Source organism: Thunnus maccoyii, chromosome 13 (genome assembly GCF_910596095.1).
Source record: "Thunnus maccoyii chromosome 13, fThuMac1.1, whole genome shotgun sequence".
NCBI lineage: Eukaryota > Metazoa > Chordata > Actinopteri > Scombriformes > Scombridae > Thunnus > Thunnus maccoyii.
The window spans coordinates 5307214-5320458 of NC_056545.1; the positions used below are offsets into that span (position 1 = coordinate 5307214).

General features: G+C 37.0%; 1 protein-coding gene across 2 annotated transcripts; it reads left to right on the top strand.

The window, feature by feature from the left end:
• The first annotated feature begins 255 nt into the window (after positions 1 to 255).
• Positions 256 to 12653, top strand: lrrc32 (leucine rich repeat containing 32). 2 transcript variants are annotated; one of them, XM_042430110.1, is made up of 3 exons: positions 256 to 276; positions 6086 to 6179; positions 8808 to 12653. In XM_042430110.1, the coding sequence occupies exons 2-3, from the start codon at positions 6090 to 6092 to the stop codon at positions 10659 to 10661; spliced, it is 1944 nt and encodes a 647-aa protein (XP_042286044.1). In that variant the 5' UTR covers positions 256 to 276; positions 6086 to 6089; the 3' UTR covers positions 10662 to 12653. The 2 variants fall into 2 exon arrangements, with proteins under 2 accessions (XP_042286044.1, XP_042286043.1); XM_042430109.1 differs by lacking the exon at positions 256 to 276 and adding an exon at positions 3831 to 4046.
• Positions 12654 to 13245: the final 592 nt, after the last annotated feature.

Sequence of the window (13245 nt, forward strand, 5' to 3'; positions counted from 1 at the left end):
TAATTAAAAAAAAATGCTGCATTATCTGACTCTGAGCAGGAGGAGGCAGCGTTGCTCTAACTGAACATTTAACAGTAAGAACAGAACAATCAGTCACTGGTAACATCCCTTTTCACCTCCTTCACTGAATTACTGATTAATGTGTTGGAATAACATCCCACTGATCTCACCGAGTCCCTCCAGGAAACAAAAATATGGAAAATAAACTCCTCCCGGCCATCAGTGATGGTTACGCTAAACTGCATGGAAAGGGAAACAAAAACTCTGGGAATCCCGGTAAATAAAAGGGGAGAATCCCCCAGGGAGAGTGTGCATCATGTGGTGTGGTTTATTAGTAATTTGAAGCTGTAGGTGTGTGTGTGTGTGTGTCTGAGAGAGAGAGAGCTGAACACATGACACCCCTGGTAAAGCATAATGAAGGATGAAAGGATGGTGAATGTGAAACCAAACCTGCTACGAATGTCCAACGAGCAACCAGGTAAGACTAAATCTTATATGTTTATCTTAATATTTACATCAATTTGCACATACATTTCAGCAGTGGTGGAAAGTAATTAAGTACATTTACTCAAGTACTGTACTGAGGTACACATTTCAGGTACTTGTTCTTTAAGTATTACCATTTTACATAATTTTTAATTCTTCCACTCCACTTAATTTCAGAAAGAGATACTGTACATTATAGTGTTACTTTTTAAGATTTAATATTCAAAACAATTTCAAACATTATAGATTAAACAACCTAACTGTAAACTGTATAAAGTAAAGGATCAAAACTCATTCTTGAGCCTGGAAATGGTAATTTGATAAAAACAACTCAAGGTCCACACTGTCTTCATCAGCAGATGGTGTTTGCTCAGTTGTCATGGCGATGGATCTGTGTAATAGCTGCTATCATTGCATCAATTGTACTTACAGGACTTTTCATCTGTATTGTTTTTAAGGTTAAGCATAAAAATTAATTACCAACATTGGAAATAGCTTTTAACTGCAGCTTTCAACCATATTAAATGGTCTTCATCAGCAGATGGAGACCATCCTCTGCATCTTCTTCGTAAGTCTGTTTTGTCAAAGTATATAAAGCAGCTAAAATTAGCTTCATCACCTCAACTGTGACTTAAACATAATAATTTTTAGTTTTGATACTTTAAATTCTGTCGGTAATACTTTTACTAATTGTTACTACTTAATTAAAATATCAAAATACATCTCCCAGCACTGGTTGTAAACATATCTGTACATTATTGTCAACCAGCCAGAGAAGGAATACGAAAAAAAAAAATTGAACAGAATGAAAAAAAGTATTTTTACTGTAGTACTGCCACTTTTACTTAAGTATGCACTGAAGTACTGAAAACTTCCTCCGCCAGTGTATGTCAGTTGCGAGCAGTTGTCGAGAGTAACAAAATACATTTACAAATACAATTTTGAGGTACCTACTACCTCATGCTACTTTCAGATTCTCAGGCAAATATAACTTACTGTGCAGAGAAGATTTTGCATAAAATACATAGTATCTACTTATAAAATATGCATTTTAGAGATTTAACTACCCAAACAATATATGAAGTAGTTAAAATGAGCTCCAACTCAACCAGCAACAAAATTAAAATACTACTGACACATTATTGCATCAATAATAATAATAATAATAATAATAGTATATGCTACATACAGTATATAATAATACATGGGCCATCCCGCATAACAAGTACTTTTACTTTTGATATTTTAGGTACATTCTTCTGTACTATTTTTAACATTTTCAATGAAGGATTGGGTAGCACCAGCTGTTTGTAAATTGTAAAGTTTGTGCATAAAGTCTCTCCAAAGTTCTTAGAAACTACTGGTTAGTTTCAAGCTACTGATTTACTAAATCAGGTTGCACCATCAGTACTTAACAAGACACTTGTGTAATTCAGTTTTTAGGAAACCATATATACCACTAGCCATCTGTTGTCCAATAAAGCAACAAACTATGTTAACAGAAAGTCACTGTAGCATCAGGAGCATAATGGTTTAATATAAAATAACTTATCTGCCAATCCTTTGTGAATGTATGATTTTGTTTTATTTCTATCTGCACACCTGGAGATTCATTTGTGTGTTTTAGAGTTAGTAGTATTCACAGAGAGAGGGAAATATCTGATTATGCTAAGCTAACAGTCATTATCTGGTCATTTAGTCTGACATTATTGGAATAAAGTTTTGTAATTTGAGGTTTAGTGTGTTTCTTCTGTGAAATGTAAAACTTCAGGTCGGATATGTTGACCATATTCTATATTACCTCTTTTACTCTTCAATAAACATGTCAGATATTACTAACGTTAGCTTTGTCAGTTGGTTCATTCAGCTAGTTAACACAACAGTTCCACCTGGGGTTAGCAGCTGTAAATATTTAGAAACAGCTAATATCGTAAGAACTAGTTTGTGTGGTGCAACTGGTTTTAATTTAGCGATGTGTAAATCTCCACTTAGTAAACTCGTTGTAACTAGGTGAAGTTTGAGTTTATGAACAGCTGGTGTAACCGGCTCCTGGACATTTATTGGTATTTTACATTACTCTACTTTGAATAATAATTTGTGTCTGATACAGTTTTTCCACAAAAAAAGTAGAATTACCTCATTAAAAAACCTTGAAATGGCATCTCCTCCTTCTCCCTCATTAAAAATTCCGGATGCTATGAATATGCAAATGTATTTAATTTCAGAAGTTTTCCTGCTGGACACAAGATGTCTCCAACTTCAATGAAAAGTCAACTCTTAGTATTTGTGCATTGGAGGCTTCAAGTTTCCACATCACACTTGTGTAAGTTGAATATTGGACCAGGATTGGCTTATAAAATATTTGTGATGTCACAAATAATGCTCATGGGCCCGCTCCTTAAAATCTGATTTTCAGTTAGCACAGAGAAAATGTCTACTTTCAGCAGATGAACGTAAAAACAGTCTTCCAGTGTCAAACTCTGCACATACATCATTCTGCAAATCCAAGATGAAAAACACATTTTTGAGTGGAGGGGGGAGGACCTAAATATGTCTTCCACCAATGGTTGCAAACACATTTGATCCTTATTGTCAACTCACAGGATTCCTCCTGCTTATAATGTACCTACAGTCTACCACTGTGAGTCACTGAACAGCTCCACTGAAGCAGTCAGAGGTTCAGTGCCTTGCTCAAAAGCACTTAACCAGTTTTCACAGAAGAAGAGAGTGTTACTCACTCACTTTCCCAGCTGGTCGAGACATTCAGACAGTCATACAGTCATTTAAAGCGAACTTGTCTGTATGTGCAAACTGGTCTTACTCACTATAAGTAGAGCGTTGTTTGTTTACAGTATGGCGAACCAGAAATAAGCCACATGACAAGTCAGACTTACTCCCACAGTCTCAAAAAGGATGTGTGATTTTTCAACACACCCACACAACTCTGATGGATGGACTTTTTTTTTTTTTTTTTTTGAATTCCATCAATAACTGCTGCTGACTTTTCTCTCTGGGTGGGGATATGGAGCATCAAAAATGCTCTCTCTTTTTAAACATTTGTCCCTAAAAGGTTGCTTTGAAAAACTTCTAAAAAAGTCAGATGTAACCTTTGAACTTTTAGCTTTGTGGTAAAACATTAAAATGCCTCAAATTCCAAACGGAGATTGGTGTGTGAGAACATCCAAACTATTTCTAAAGAAATCATTCAATGTTAGGATTAATAGGGGGTATTTTTGGAGGGGAATAGGGGGAGTTGTGGGGGTTGTCTCCTTGAAGTGAAGCATAAAACTGGACTTCCCAACCCCCTTATAAGGCATTTCCCTGAGAACAGTGGGAGGGGGGAAGAGGCCGAGCGATGCAGGATATTCTCACAGGATGTGATGGCTGGACGGCAGCCGGAGTCGTGCAATGTGGAGGGAAGAGTCAGCTGAGAGGAGCTTTAGATTTTCGGTGCTGGTTTGGTTACTATCGATCAGTGAGTGGGTGGGTGCGCGTGCTGAGGATGTGAAATCAACATGGTCAGGACACACTGCAAGGATTAGTCATCAGCTGAAAGTGAGGTAAATGTTAAGCTCTCTTTAAAAAGTCTTCAAGCATGATGATGTTGTTGTTGCATGGTTTGGTTTTTGGAAGCCTTGGTGGTTACTTGATGACTTGGACTCTCTTGTGGGAGCAGATGCTGCTTGTTAGAATCTGTGTACATGATTACAAACAGTGGTGGAAGAAGTAATCATTACTAATATACAACACAGAAACGTAAAAAAAACTCCATTACAAGTAAAACTATTGCTTTTAAACTCATACTTAAGTAAAAGTACACAAGTATTATCATCAAAATGTACCAAAAGTATCAAAAGTTCTGCAGAAAATTGTCCTGTTTGACTGATAAATTATTACATATGACATTATTAGGTTGTTATAACTGATGCATCGATGTGTAAGTAGTATTTTACTGTTGTAGTTGCTGGAGTTGGAGCTAGTTTTAACTTTTTTATATACAGTTAGGTAGTTTAGTCCAGTGGTTCCCAAGCTAAAGGGGTCAAAGGGTCACAAGATGAAGTTCTGCTACACAAATATGTGTATATATTTTTTTACTTTTCTCTGATCTTTGCTTTTTTGTGTGAAATGTTGGATAATTTTACCTCTTTCTGCCTCGATGAAATCATGCGAGAACTTTAGACATGTAAAACGTGACAAAGACCCACAGAGAAACTTTTATTTTAAGGGATCACAAACCAAAAATGCTGGAAACCACTGGTTTAACCTTTAATGATGTATTGTATTTTATAAGCTCATTGTATGTTTTTAAAAGAAACCAGAAACTCTTCAAATAAATGTAGTGGAATAAAAACTACAATATTTCTCCCCAGAAAATTAATGACATGAAAGTACAAAGTAGCATGCAAAGTTCAAATACCTCCAAATTATACTTAAGTAAAGCTCTTGAATAAATATCTCTTAATCGAAGTCCATGTCTTACTTCATGGTGGCTGATTAAAGGCCAAAGTGTTTTATCAGATTATAAATGTTTTGATGTGTTCTGTAGAGTGACTTGTGCAATAAACCTTTTGTATTTGCCTTTATAAATCGTGTCACAGCTTCTTGATCTGCCTTCAGTTGCACATTAATTGCAGCTGGGTGGCTGATTTTCAAGATGCTTATTGAACAAAGATGAGTTTTAAACGTCTATTTGTTGATTGCCAACAAATAGTTTTCAGTGGCACTACATGAATGTTTCTGTGAATAATGCAGCTACAAGTGCTCTTCAGCTGCATAAAGTCAGCATTTACTCACAAACATCACAAGAGCCACTTTGATGAATATATTTGAATGTGCTTTTGTACAGAAAATTAAAGGAATATTTCACATTAAGTAAACTAAACTTTTGTTATTTGTGACACTAAGATGACAAGCAGACACGTTTTCTTATGTAACATCTCTCACAAATAGCATTTCTAATTTAAAACCCTGTCTGGGTTTTTTTTTTTTTTTGGCTATCTGCAAACCCTTATGGTAGTGCTTTTGTTTCACCTAAATTTCCACATATTTATCATCCCCATGGGTACTTACCATTACTGTGATACCAATTACTCCCACATTGTCTACCCTACAAGGTTACATGTTGTTTTGTTTTGTTCTGGGGAACGTATCAGGAAATATTTTGGCAAGTTTCCGTAGACTAATGAGCTACAGCACTTCACAGCATCTCGTAAAAGATGACTCACCAAGGCTGGCAGACAATCTTTATTTTTTCTGTTTCAAAACAATAACCTACAGTTACAGAATCGATAACGTCTAGTCAGACCTGATGGAAACCCTTCAGCTGCGTTTGCTTAGTCATTCTTTCTCAGGACTACCAGCTCTTCAGCTAAATACGATGTGTAGTAGTTCTGTACAAAGGAGAAATGTCAAATGTGCATATAGCAAAAAGCCCCTTTTGTATTTCAGGGCATAAATAGCACTGTCATAGGTCCGCATGTCACATAGTAGGTAGGCCTACTTCCCTCTTCCTTCCCTTTTCGAGTCATATCACCTCCAGCATGCTTCCTGCATTCATGTGTTTCTTACTTGTGTGATCTGGACTCTCCCTGTGCTGCAGCACCATGGCCGCCTTCCAGCTGCTTTTCCCGCTGTTGGTCAGCTGTGTGGCGGCATCCGCACGTCCTCCCCGCCACCTCCCTTCATGCCAAGTTGTAAGTAAAGCCTGATAAACACAGGCACACACTTTGACATCTAAACTCAGATTTTATTCCCGTTTTATGACATCTTCTCAGCACATTCCTCACGTTTCTGTTTAAATAAATAGAGAATGCGCACAAGTTTTTTCATCTGTTGTTAGTTTATTTTTATGGGTCGCCCATGGCAACTGAGATGAGGTATCTAATCCATCAGGTGCTTGAGGTATTTTCAGATCTTCGATGGGCAGATGGTTTATTTGAAAGCTTTTGATCTGCATAGGTCTGGTTTATTAGTTTTAGCTCTTGAACTGCGCTGCCAGCAGACCCTCAGACTTTAGAGGAACATTATTTGGCTTTACTAGAAGAGTTTTTGTACAACACTGCAGACGTCACATGCCAGTTAAACCTGTCCTGTATACTACTGTGACATCTTTTCCTTGGAGTGTTTGGTGAATCATGTTTTACTTTTGGCTACGTTATTCCTGCAAACTGCGTACAGTAGCTCTAACTGTGTAACAAACTGGAAATACCTCACGTCTTGTGTGCCAGAGGATTTTCTTTCCAAGGAAAGACCAGTGAATATGCAGAAAAGCTTTCAAGAATTGACTATAGTTTAGTTTAGTACTGTGTTTTGTTGACTTAACTTAACTAACATTCACAGCTGAACTCTTGCATAGACTGACACATGGAAGATGAATAGAAGATGAGAACATCAGCATGAGAAACTTGGATTCAAGTCATCTTTTTTCTTTTTAAATAGCCAGATACTGATACTGAAACTAATGAAATAAAGGTGCTTCACTTTTAGTGTATGTGGTAGTTATTGTTTCTATAAATATCCAAACATCAATAGGGGTTTCACTGGGAAAATCTGTACTGTGTAGAAACCTCATCACATGCTTGTATGTAATCAAGAAATGTTATCAACTGTGCTTGTGTACACTGTTCATAATGGATTTCTGTGTATAAATGCTTCTGATACATGTATTATAAGTGAATATATGCCACAATATACCACAAAAGACAAGCAAAAATCACATCTCAAGAATTGTACACATATTTATTTGCAGGATTTTACACAAATTTAAGGATAGATTCATATTTTTTCCGTCTTTTTAAAATACTCACATGCCCGTATGAACTGTACATCGGCAGAGCTACTGGTCGCTTTAATTATTCCTCTTCTCTATACGGATCTGTTTGCAGCTCGACTTCAGTGTAAGAGATGGGAAGTATTTTATGCCTTTATTACAGAACTGAAAGGAGAGAAATGTCAGGAAATGGAGGGGAAGAGAGAGAGAGAAGGAGAATGACGTGCAACAAAAGTTCTACACCGGACTTGAACCAAGGATGTTGCAGTTCATGGTCAACGCTGTAAACCTCAGCTGGGCCAAAGAGAGTGCCACAAGATTTATTTCACCCTATTTTTCCTACTGAACCTTGAATAATCTTTCACCACATAAAATCTGAGGCAACATTTACAGTAATTGTCTAACCTCTTTGCTTGATGAAGGGCTCGAATTGTTTGAACTATTTCTAAACATAATAAAGAAAAGTGTTTTTCAAATGGCGTATTTTACAGTGTTGTGAGCACCTGAACAGAAAGATGTGCATTTATGATGTTTCTAATTTATATTTTTCAAAAATATAAAAACTGAAGACCACAGTTTGTGGTTGCTAATAGTGACACAACACTGTGTGTCTGTTAGAGCAACTGATAAGAAAGATTTAGAAGGGTTCCATGAAAAATGGGGTTTTTTGGGTTGTTTTTTTTTAAAGTTTGGGCAACGTTTTACGTCCAGTATGCAGAAGAACAGTACACTGACTGATAACGCCTTAAATGTATATAAGTGCATGCGAGTATTATATTAAAATAGGCTTTTAATTGTCAAAATAGCTTGGGTTTTTTTTGGTTCCCATCAACTAGTTTCATTTGTTACAGTATTAAAATGACTAAATGTGATGTAAACCACCTCACACATGCATCAGATCAGTCTTATTATGATTACACTTTGTTAAAAATATTCTCCGGGCTTGATAAAAGATACAAGATAATTTGCCTTCTAGTGAAACTTAAATTACCTAAGTAGTATGTTTGTTTATTGCCGGCGTGTAAGCAACGAGGAATGCTACTTTCAACATACCACAAATATGCCAAGAAGCTGAATCTACTCGGCCTAAGAGAGAAAACAGAGAAGGAGACAGTTTTATGAGCTGTTTTTGGACTGGGGGGTCTTGGCCATATGGTTTCAATTATAAACTACACTCAATAACTGAAATATTTTAATCTATTAATAGAAAAAGGGAGGAAAGTTGATGAAAACTATGGGCTAGTAACAAAAGTGGATTTTCTCCAAACTTTTAAAAGTTGTCACGTTTTGGTTGAAGTAGCTGAGAATGAGAGCTATATCATTAGTTATTAAGTTTTTATTAAATTCCAACAGAAAATGCTGTTGTAAATTAGAACAACAGGCTCCCATAAACATCAGAGGACTGTCTTTCTGCCGAGAACATACTGTAGATATACAGACTCATAAATCAACCCTCCACGTATGCTTTCAACATTTGGTCTGTATTGTGTCACGGTCAGGAAATCTGGCAGCATGCCGACATAATCAGACTTGTGTTTGTCTTTGTTCGCAGGTCCAGATGGATGTGTTCTGCAGCGATCTGAGCCTTAGAAGTGCACCAGTCGACCTTCCTCATAACGTCCAAATGCTGGACCTTTCACGTAACCAGGTGCAAAATCTCACCCTGGAAACTCTAGCATACCATACCGGCTTCCACCATCTGAACCTTCACTCAAACAGGATTCACTTCATCCAGCCTGGGCTCTTCAGAGATATGACTGATCTTAAAGTCTTGGATCTGTCCAGGAATCATTTAAATGTTTTTGCTCTCTCCAAAACCAACATTGGGCCTCTTACAGCTGTAGAGTCTCTGGATCTTTCAAGTAATGGGCTGTACACAGGGATGTCGGACTATTTCCTAGCTCATTCTCCATCACTAACAAACCTTTCTCTGAACAGCAATAGCATCACCAAAATAGCACAAAATAGTTTCCTTGGATCCTCGTCCTTGAGAAAAATCAGCCTCCACAATAATGTCATTTTGGAGATTGAAGATGGAGCTTTTGACTCCTTGGATCATCTGACTGAACTCGATTTGTCCAAAAACTCAATCACGTGCATCACAGACTTCAACCTCTATAATTTAACAGTGCTTAATCTCAGCAAGAACAGCATGGAGTTTTTCCAAAGCACAAGTTCAGATGTTTTGTATAAACTTCTCTATCTTGATCTGAGTCAAAACAAAATGCCTTCCTTTCCTCTTCTTCCAAGTCAGAACATTCTTGAATATCTGGACGTTTCACGAAACCAACTTCAGAGCGTCAATGTTACAGGAACTAATTCAGTAGTGATTTTGAATCACCTGAAATACCTGGACATGAGTTACAACCAACTCAAAAGCATACCATATACCTTTTTTTGCTCTATGGGATCTCTCGAGGTCCTGAATGTGAGCAATAACTGTATTGGCTCGTTTTCCATCCCTTACATAGACATTCTACGGACAGTGAGGGTTATCAATCTCAGCTATAATTCCCTGCAGAGCCTGACATTTGGGGAAAACGCTCTGCAATCACTGGAAGAGCTCATCTTACAAGGAAACGACCTCACCACCCTGGACCATCAAACATTTCTAAGACTTCCAAGTATCAAACACCTGCAGCTCCAGCAGAACAATATAAAAATCTGCGCCTCAGAGAAGAAAACATCACTGACAGACCACAACCACCAGGATCCTTCAGGTTGTGTCTCCTTTTCTTCTATTCCAAGCTTGCAGTTCTTGTACCTTTCTGAAAACAATCTGGAGACTCTGCCTGCGAATGCATTTGCAAACACACCTCTGAGTTTACTGGACTTGTCCCTGAACCCGGGCTTAGACATGGATAAAGACTCCCTCATTGGTCTCGAGCATTCCCTGGTTCACCTGCTCCTGAGTGAAAACAACATTTCCAAACTGAACATAGACCTGTCCTCGCTGAGGAGTCTCAAACATGTAAACCTGTCCACCAACCAGTTGACAACTCTGCCTGTGTGGAACAAAGTGTCCTCCATTGAGTCACTAAACCTGCAAAACAACCATCTGGTCACTCTGGAGTACAACACCATATTTGCTCTGGAGCGCTCACTAAAAACCCTCTACATGGGCTCCAATCCTCTAAGCTGCTGCAAAAACCTTGACTTCCTCCACTTAGTTCAGCACTCTACTGTTGTTGTTCCCGACATTGAGACTGTGACCTGTGTTCACGAGAAGAATTCAGAGCCAGTCAACATAGAGGAGGTGAATCAGGAAATGTGTCATACACAAGGAAAGCCAAATTATATTGTTGTTGCTGTAGTGACAGTGTTGGTTGTAAGCATCGTGGTGGGACTACTCGTTAAATGTTGCCATGCAAGGAAACGAAAGTGCAACCGAAGCTTCAGCGCATAATGTGAATAAACTGTGTACATTCAGCTCCATGAAGGACTTTATATTTGAAATTTTTCCAATTTCTTTTCACAAGAAGGTTGGTGGTTTTAATCAGAGACAATAAAAAAACATGAATGTAGTGTCTGTGATTGCGCCCAACGATTTCTGAATGGACAATCTGAAGCCATGATTTGGGTTTACCACTGCCATCTTTGTTCATAGAGTAAATAAATCCAGATTGGTGAAGCTGAGACGGGACAGTCAAGAAGCTAGAACAGCTGACTGATAGGCTGAGATGCCTGTTTATCAAGCAAACATGTGACATAATGTCTCCTAAATGAATTAGTGATTCTGGAGAAGAAGTAAACTCAAAGTTTGGACTTTTTAAAGTCAGTTTCTTGCAGTTAGCATCTACTGGTCATTTGAGGAATTGCAACTTTAGATCCTTATGGCTAAAGCAGCGGTTTCCTACTCGGTTTTGGTATCAACCCATGTGATTATAATGAATGTAAAAGGAAAGAACCACACTAAAATGCATCAACGCCATTGACCATTTTCTCCTACAGGGTTCTCAACAGACCAGACTGAAAAACAGCCTAAAAATATGTCTGTCATTTTGGGAAATATACTTATTCCCTTTCTTGCTGAGAGTTAGATGAGAAAATTTATACCACTCTCACATTTAAGAGTGGTATCAATCTTCTTGTCTTACTCTCAGCAAGAAAGCAAATAAGCTTATTTCCCAAAATATTGAACTATATTCCTTTACAGGTTGAATGAAGCGTTCTTGAAAATGTAGATAAATTAGTGACTGAAACAGAGAAAGATAAAACAGACTGATGGAGAGTTTCAACAATGGTCAGATGTCTTTACTCAGTGAAGTTCAGTGTAAGATTATCTGAGTGGAATTTCTCTTAAAGCTAAGAATAAAGAACACCACACTACAAAAATGTCAAGAAACAAAATGCTCTTTATTCTTGGATAATGAAGTCTGATTAGATTAAGGAGGTCATCTGGGATGACTGCACACGATCCAAAAGAGTTTTATTTTAAAGCAATCAAAGCCGTCCCTTTACTCTTTATGTAGTTTGCACTTTACATTTCCTCTTGTTTAAGTGATTGTTTCTTGTTCTGTGTATGTTAACACTAAGAAATGAATAATGCTACAATTACAAGCATATAATTTATTATTTTTTTACTATAAAAACTAAGCTGGACATTTTAAACAATATGTTTTTCTGTATTGATCCCAGGCCTGTGGTTCTCCGTCTTGACACAATATGTCGATTAATTTGACAAGAAAATGTTTCAATACCCTTTTCAGGATGAAGTCGAAAGCCGGACAAAGCACTGACATTAATAACTGTGATACTCTAATATAGTAGTACTATATACAGTATGTGCTGTATATATTTTAAATAAATAAATATGAAATCCAGCGCTGTATTGTAGTTGACTACACTGGGATCCACAATTTCAGATGATGTTAATGTGCTTAATCCTAAAACCAAATTATGTCAAACTGATGACCTTTCTTATCCTGTGACTTAATTTTGTAAACAATGTTAACAATATTTTGAACCAAATGAAGGCCATTTGCTACATTTATACACTGTGTGAGAAAATTATTGTTGTGAAACATGTAAACCTCTGAACACTGTATCCACACCAGCACATTTTCAGTTACCTCACTCATCATTACTCAGCTAATACCTTAAAGATGCATTTCACTCTGTACTTACTCAGAATATTTGGCGGTTTGGGCAGGTTTGACTTTGGTTTGGCACACATTTTGGTAACATTACCCTATGTGGTGTTTCCTTACTGAGAGTTAGATGAGAAGCGTGGTATCGATCTTCACATCTAACTCTCAGAGAGAAAACAAATAAGCGCAATTCCCAATATGTCGATTTTTAATAATTACTGTCAGAGCATAATGAACACAGTCTGCAAAGGATTTAAGGGGCTTTATGAAGAAACTCATGACATGATATTAAACTGAATGTAATTTTCTGTTTGTCTCTGGACTATTATTGAACAAAATTTCTATCTTGGTCTCATAAATAACAGTCTCATGTTTATCATATATATATAATTTAATTCTGTTTTGCAAGAAATGCCATGACAGATACAGGATGAATATTCATTGCTGCATATTGATTATTGATACACAGCATAGGATTATTTACAGATTTTGCCTTTACAATGCTTGTCCCAAACAAACATGTCAGTGGTTGAAGTCCACATACAAAGTTTAAGAAATGGAAATGTTGATTCACACAGTGTTGTAATTAAGGGAATGCAAACCTGATATATCTTAAGGGATTGTCCACCTTTCCATATTATTAGTATAACAGGAAGACAGGGTGCAAATGTGCCTTTGGATGGTGAAAATGTGCTCTAAAACAAACTCAAACAATCAAAGTCACATTTTTCTGTAATTGCAATTCAGATGGTTTGTTCTGAATTTCAGTTCAATAATGTACTTTAATTCAAAATATTTTATATTTTAGATTCATAGTCAAATCTGTCGAGATTGGGATGAATTTGATGTTTTTTAAGCTTAAAAAAAGAGTTTGTCGCACTGAAATGTAATGGCAAATAG

Excerpts from the sequence above, each read along its gene's own strand:
- lrrc32 (XM_042430109.1), top strand. The coding sequence starts at position 3,895 with ATGTGGAGGGAAGAGTCAGCTGAGAGGAGCTTTAGATTTTCGGTGCTG. Across the intron at positions 4,047-6,085 it reads AGTCATCAGCTGAAAGTGAG|CACCATGGCCGCCTTCCAGC; the intron begins GTAAATGTTAAG and ends CCTGTGCTGCAG. Across the intron at positions 6,180-8,807 it reads ACCTCCCTTCATGCCAAGTT|GTCCAGATGGATGTGTTCTG; the intron begins GTAAGTAAAGCC and ends CTTTGTTCGCAG.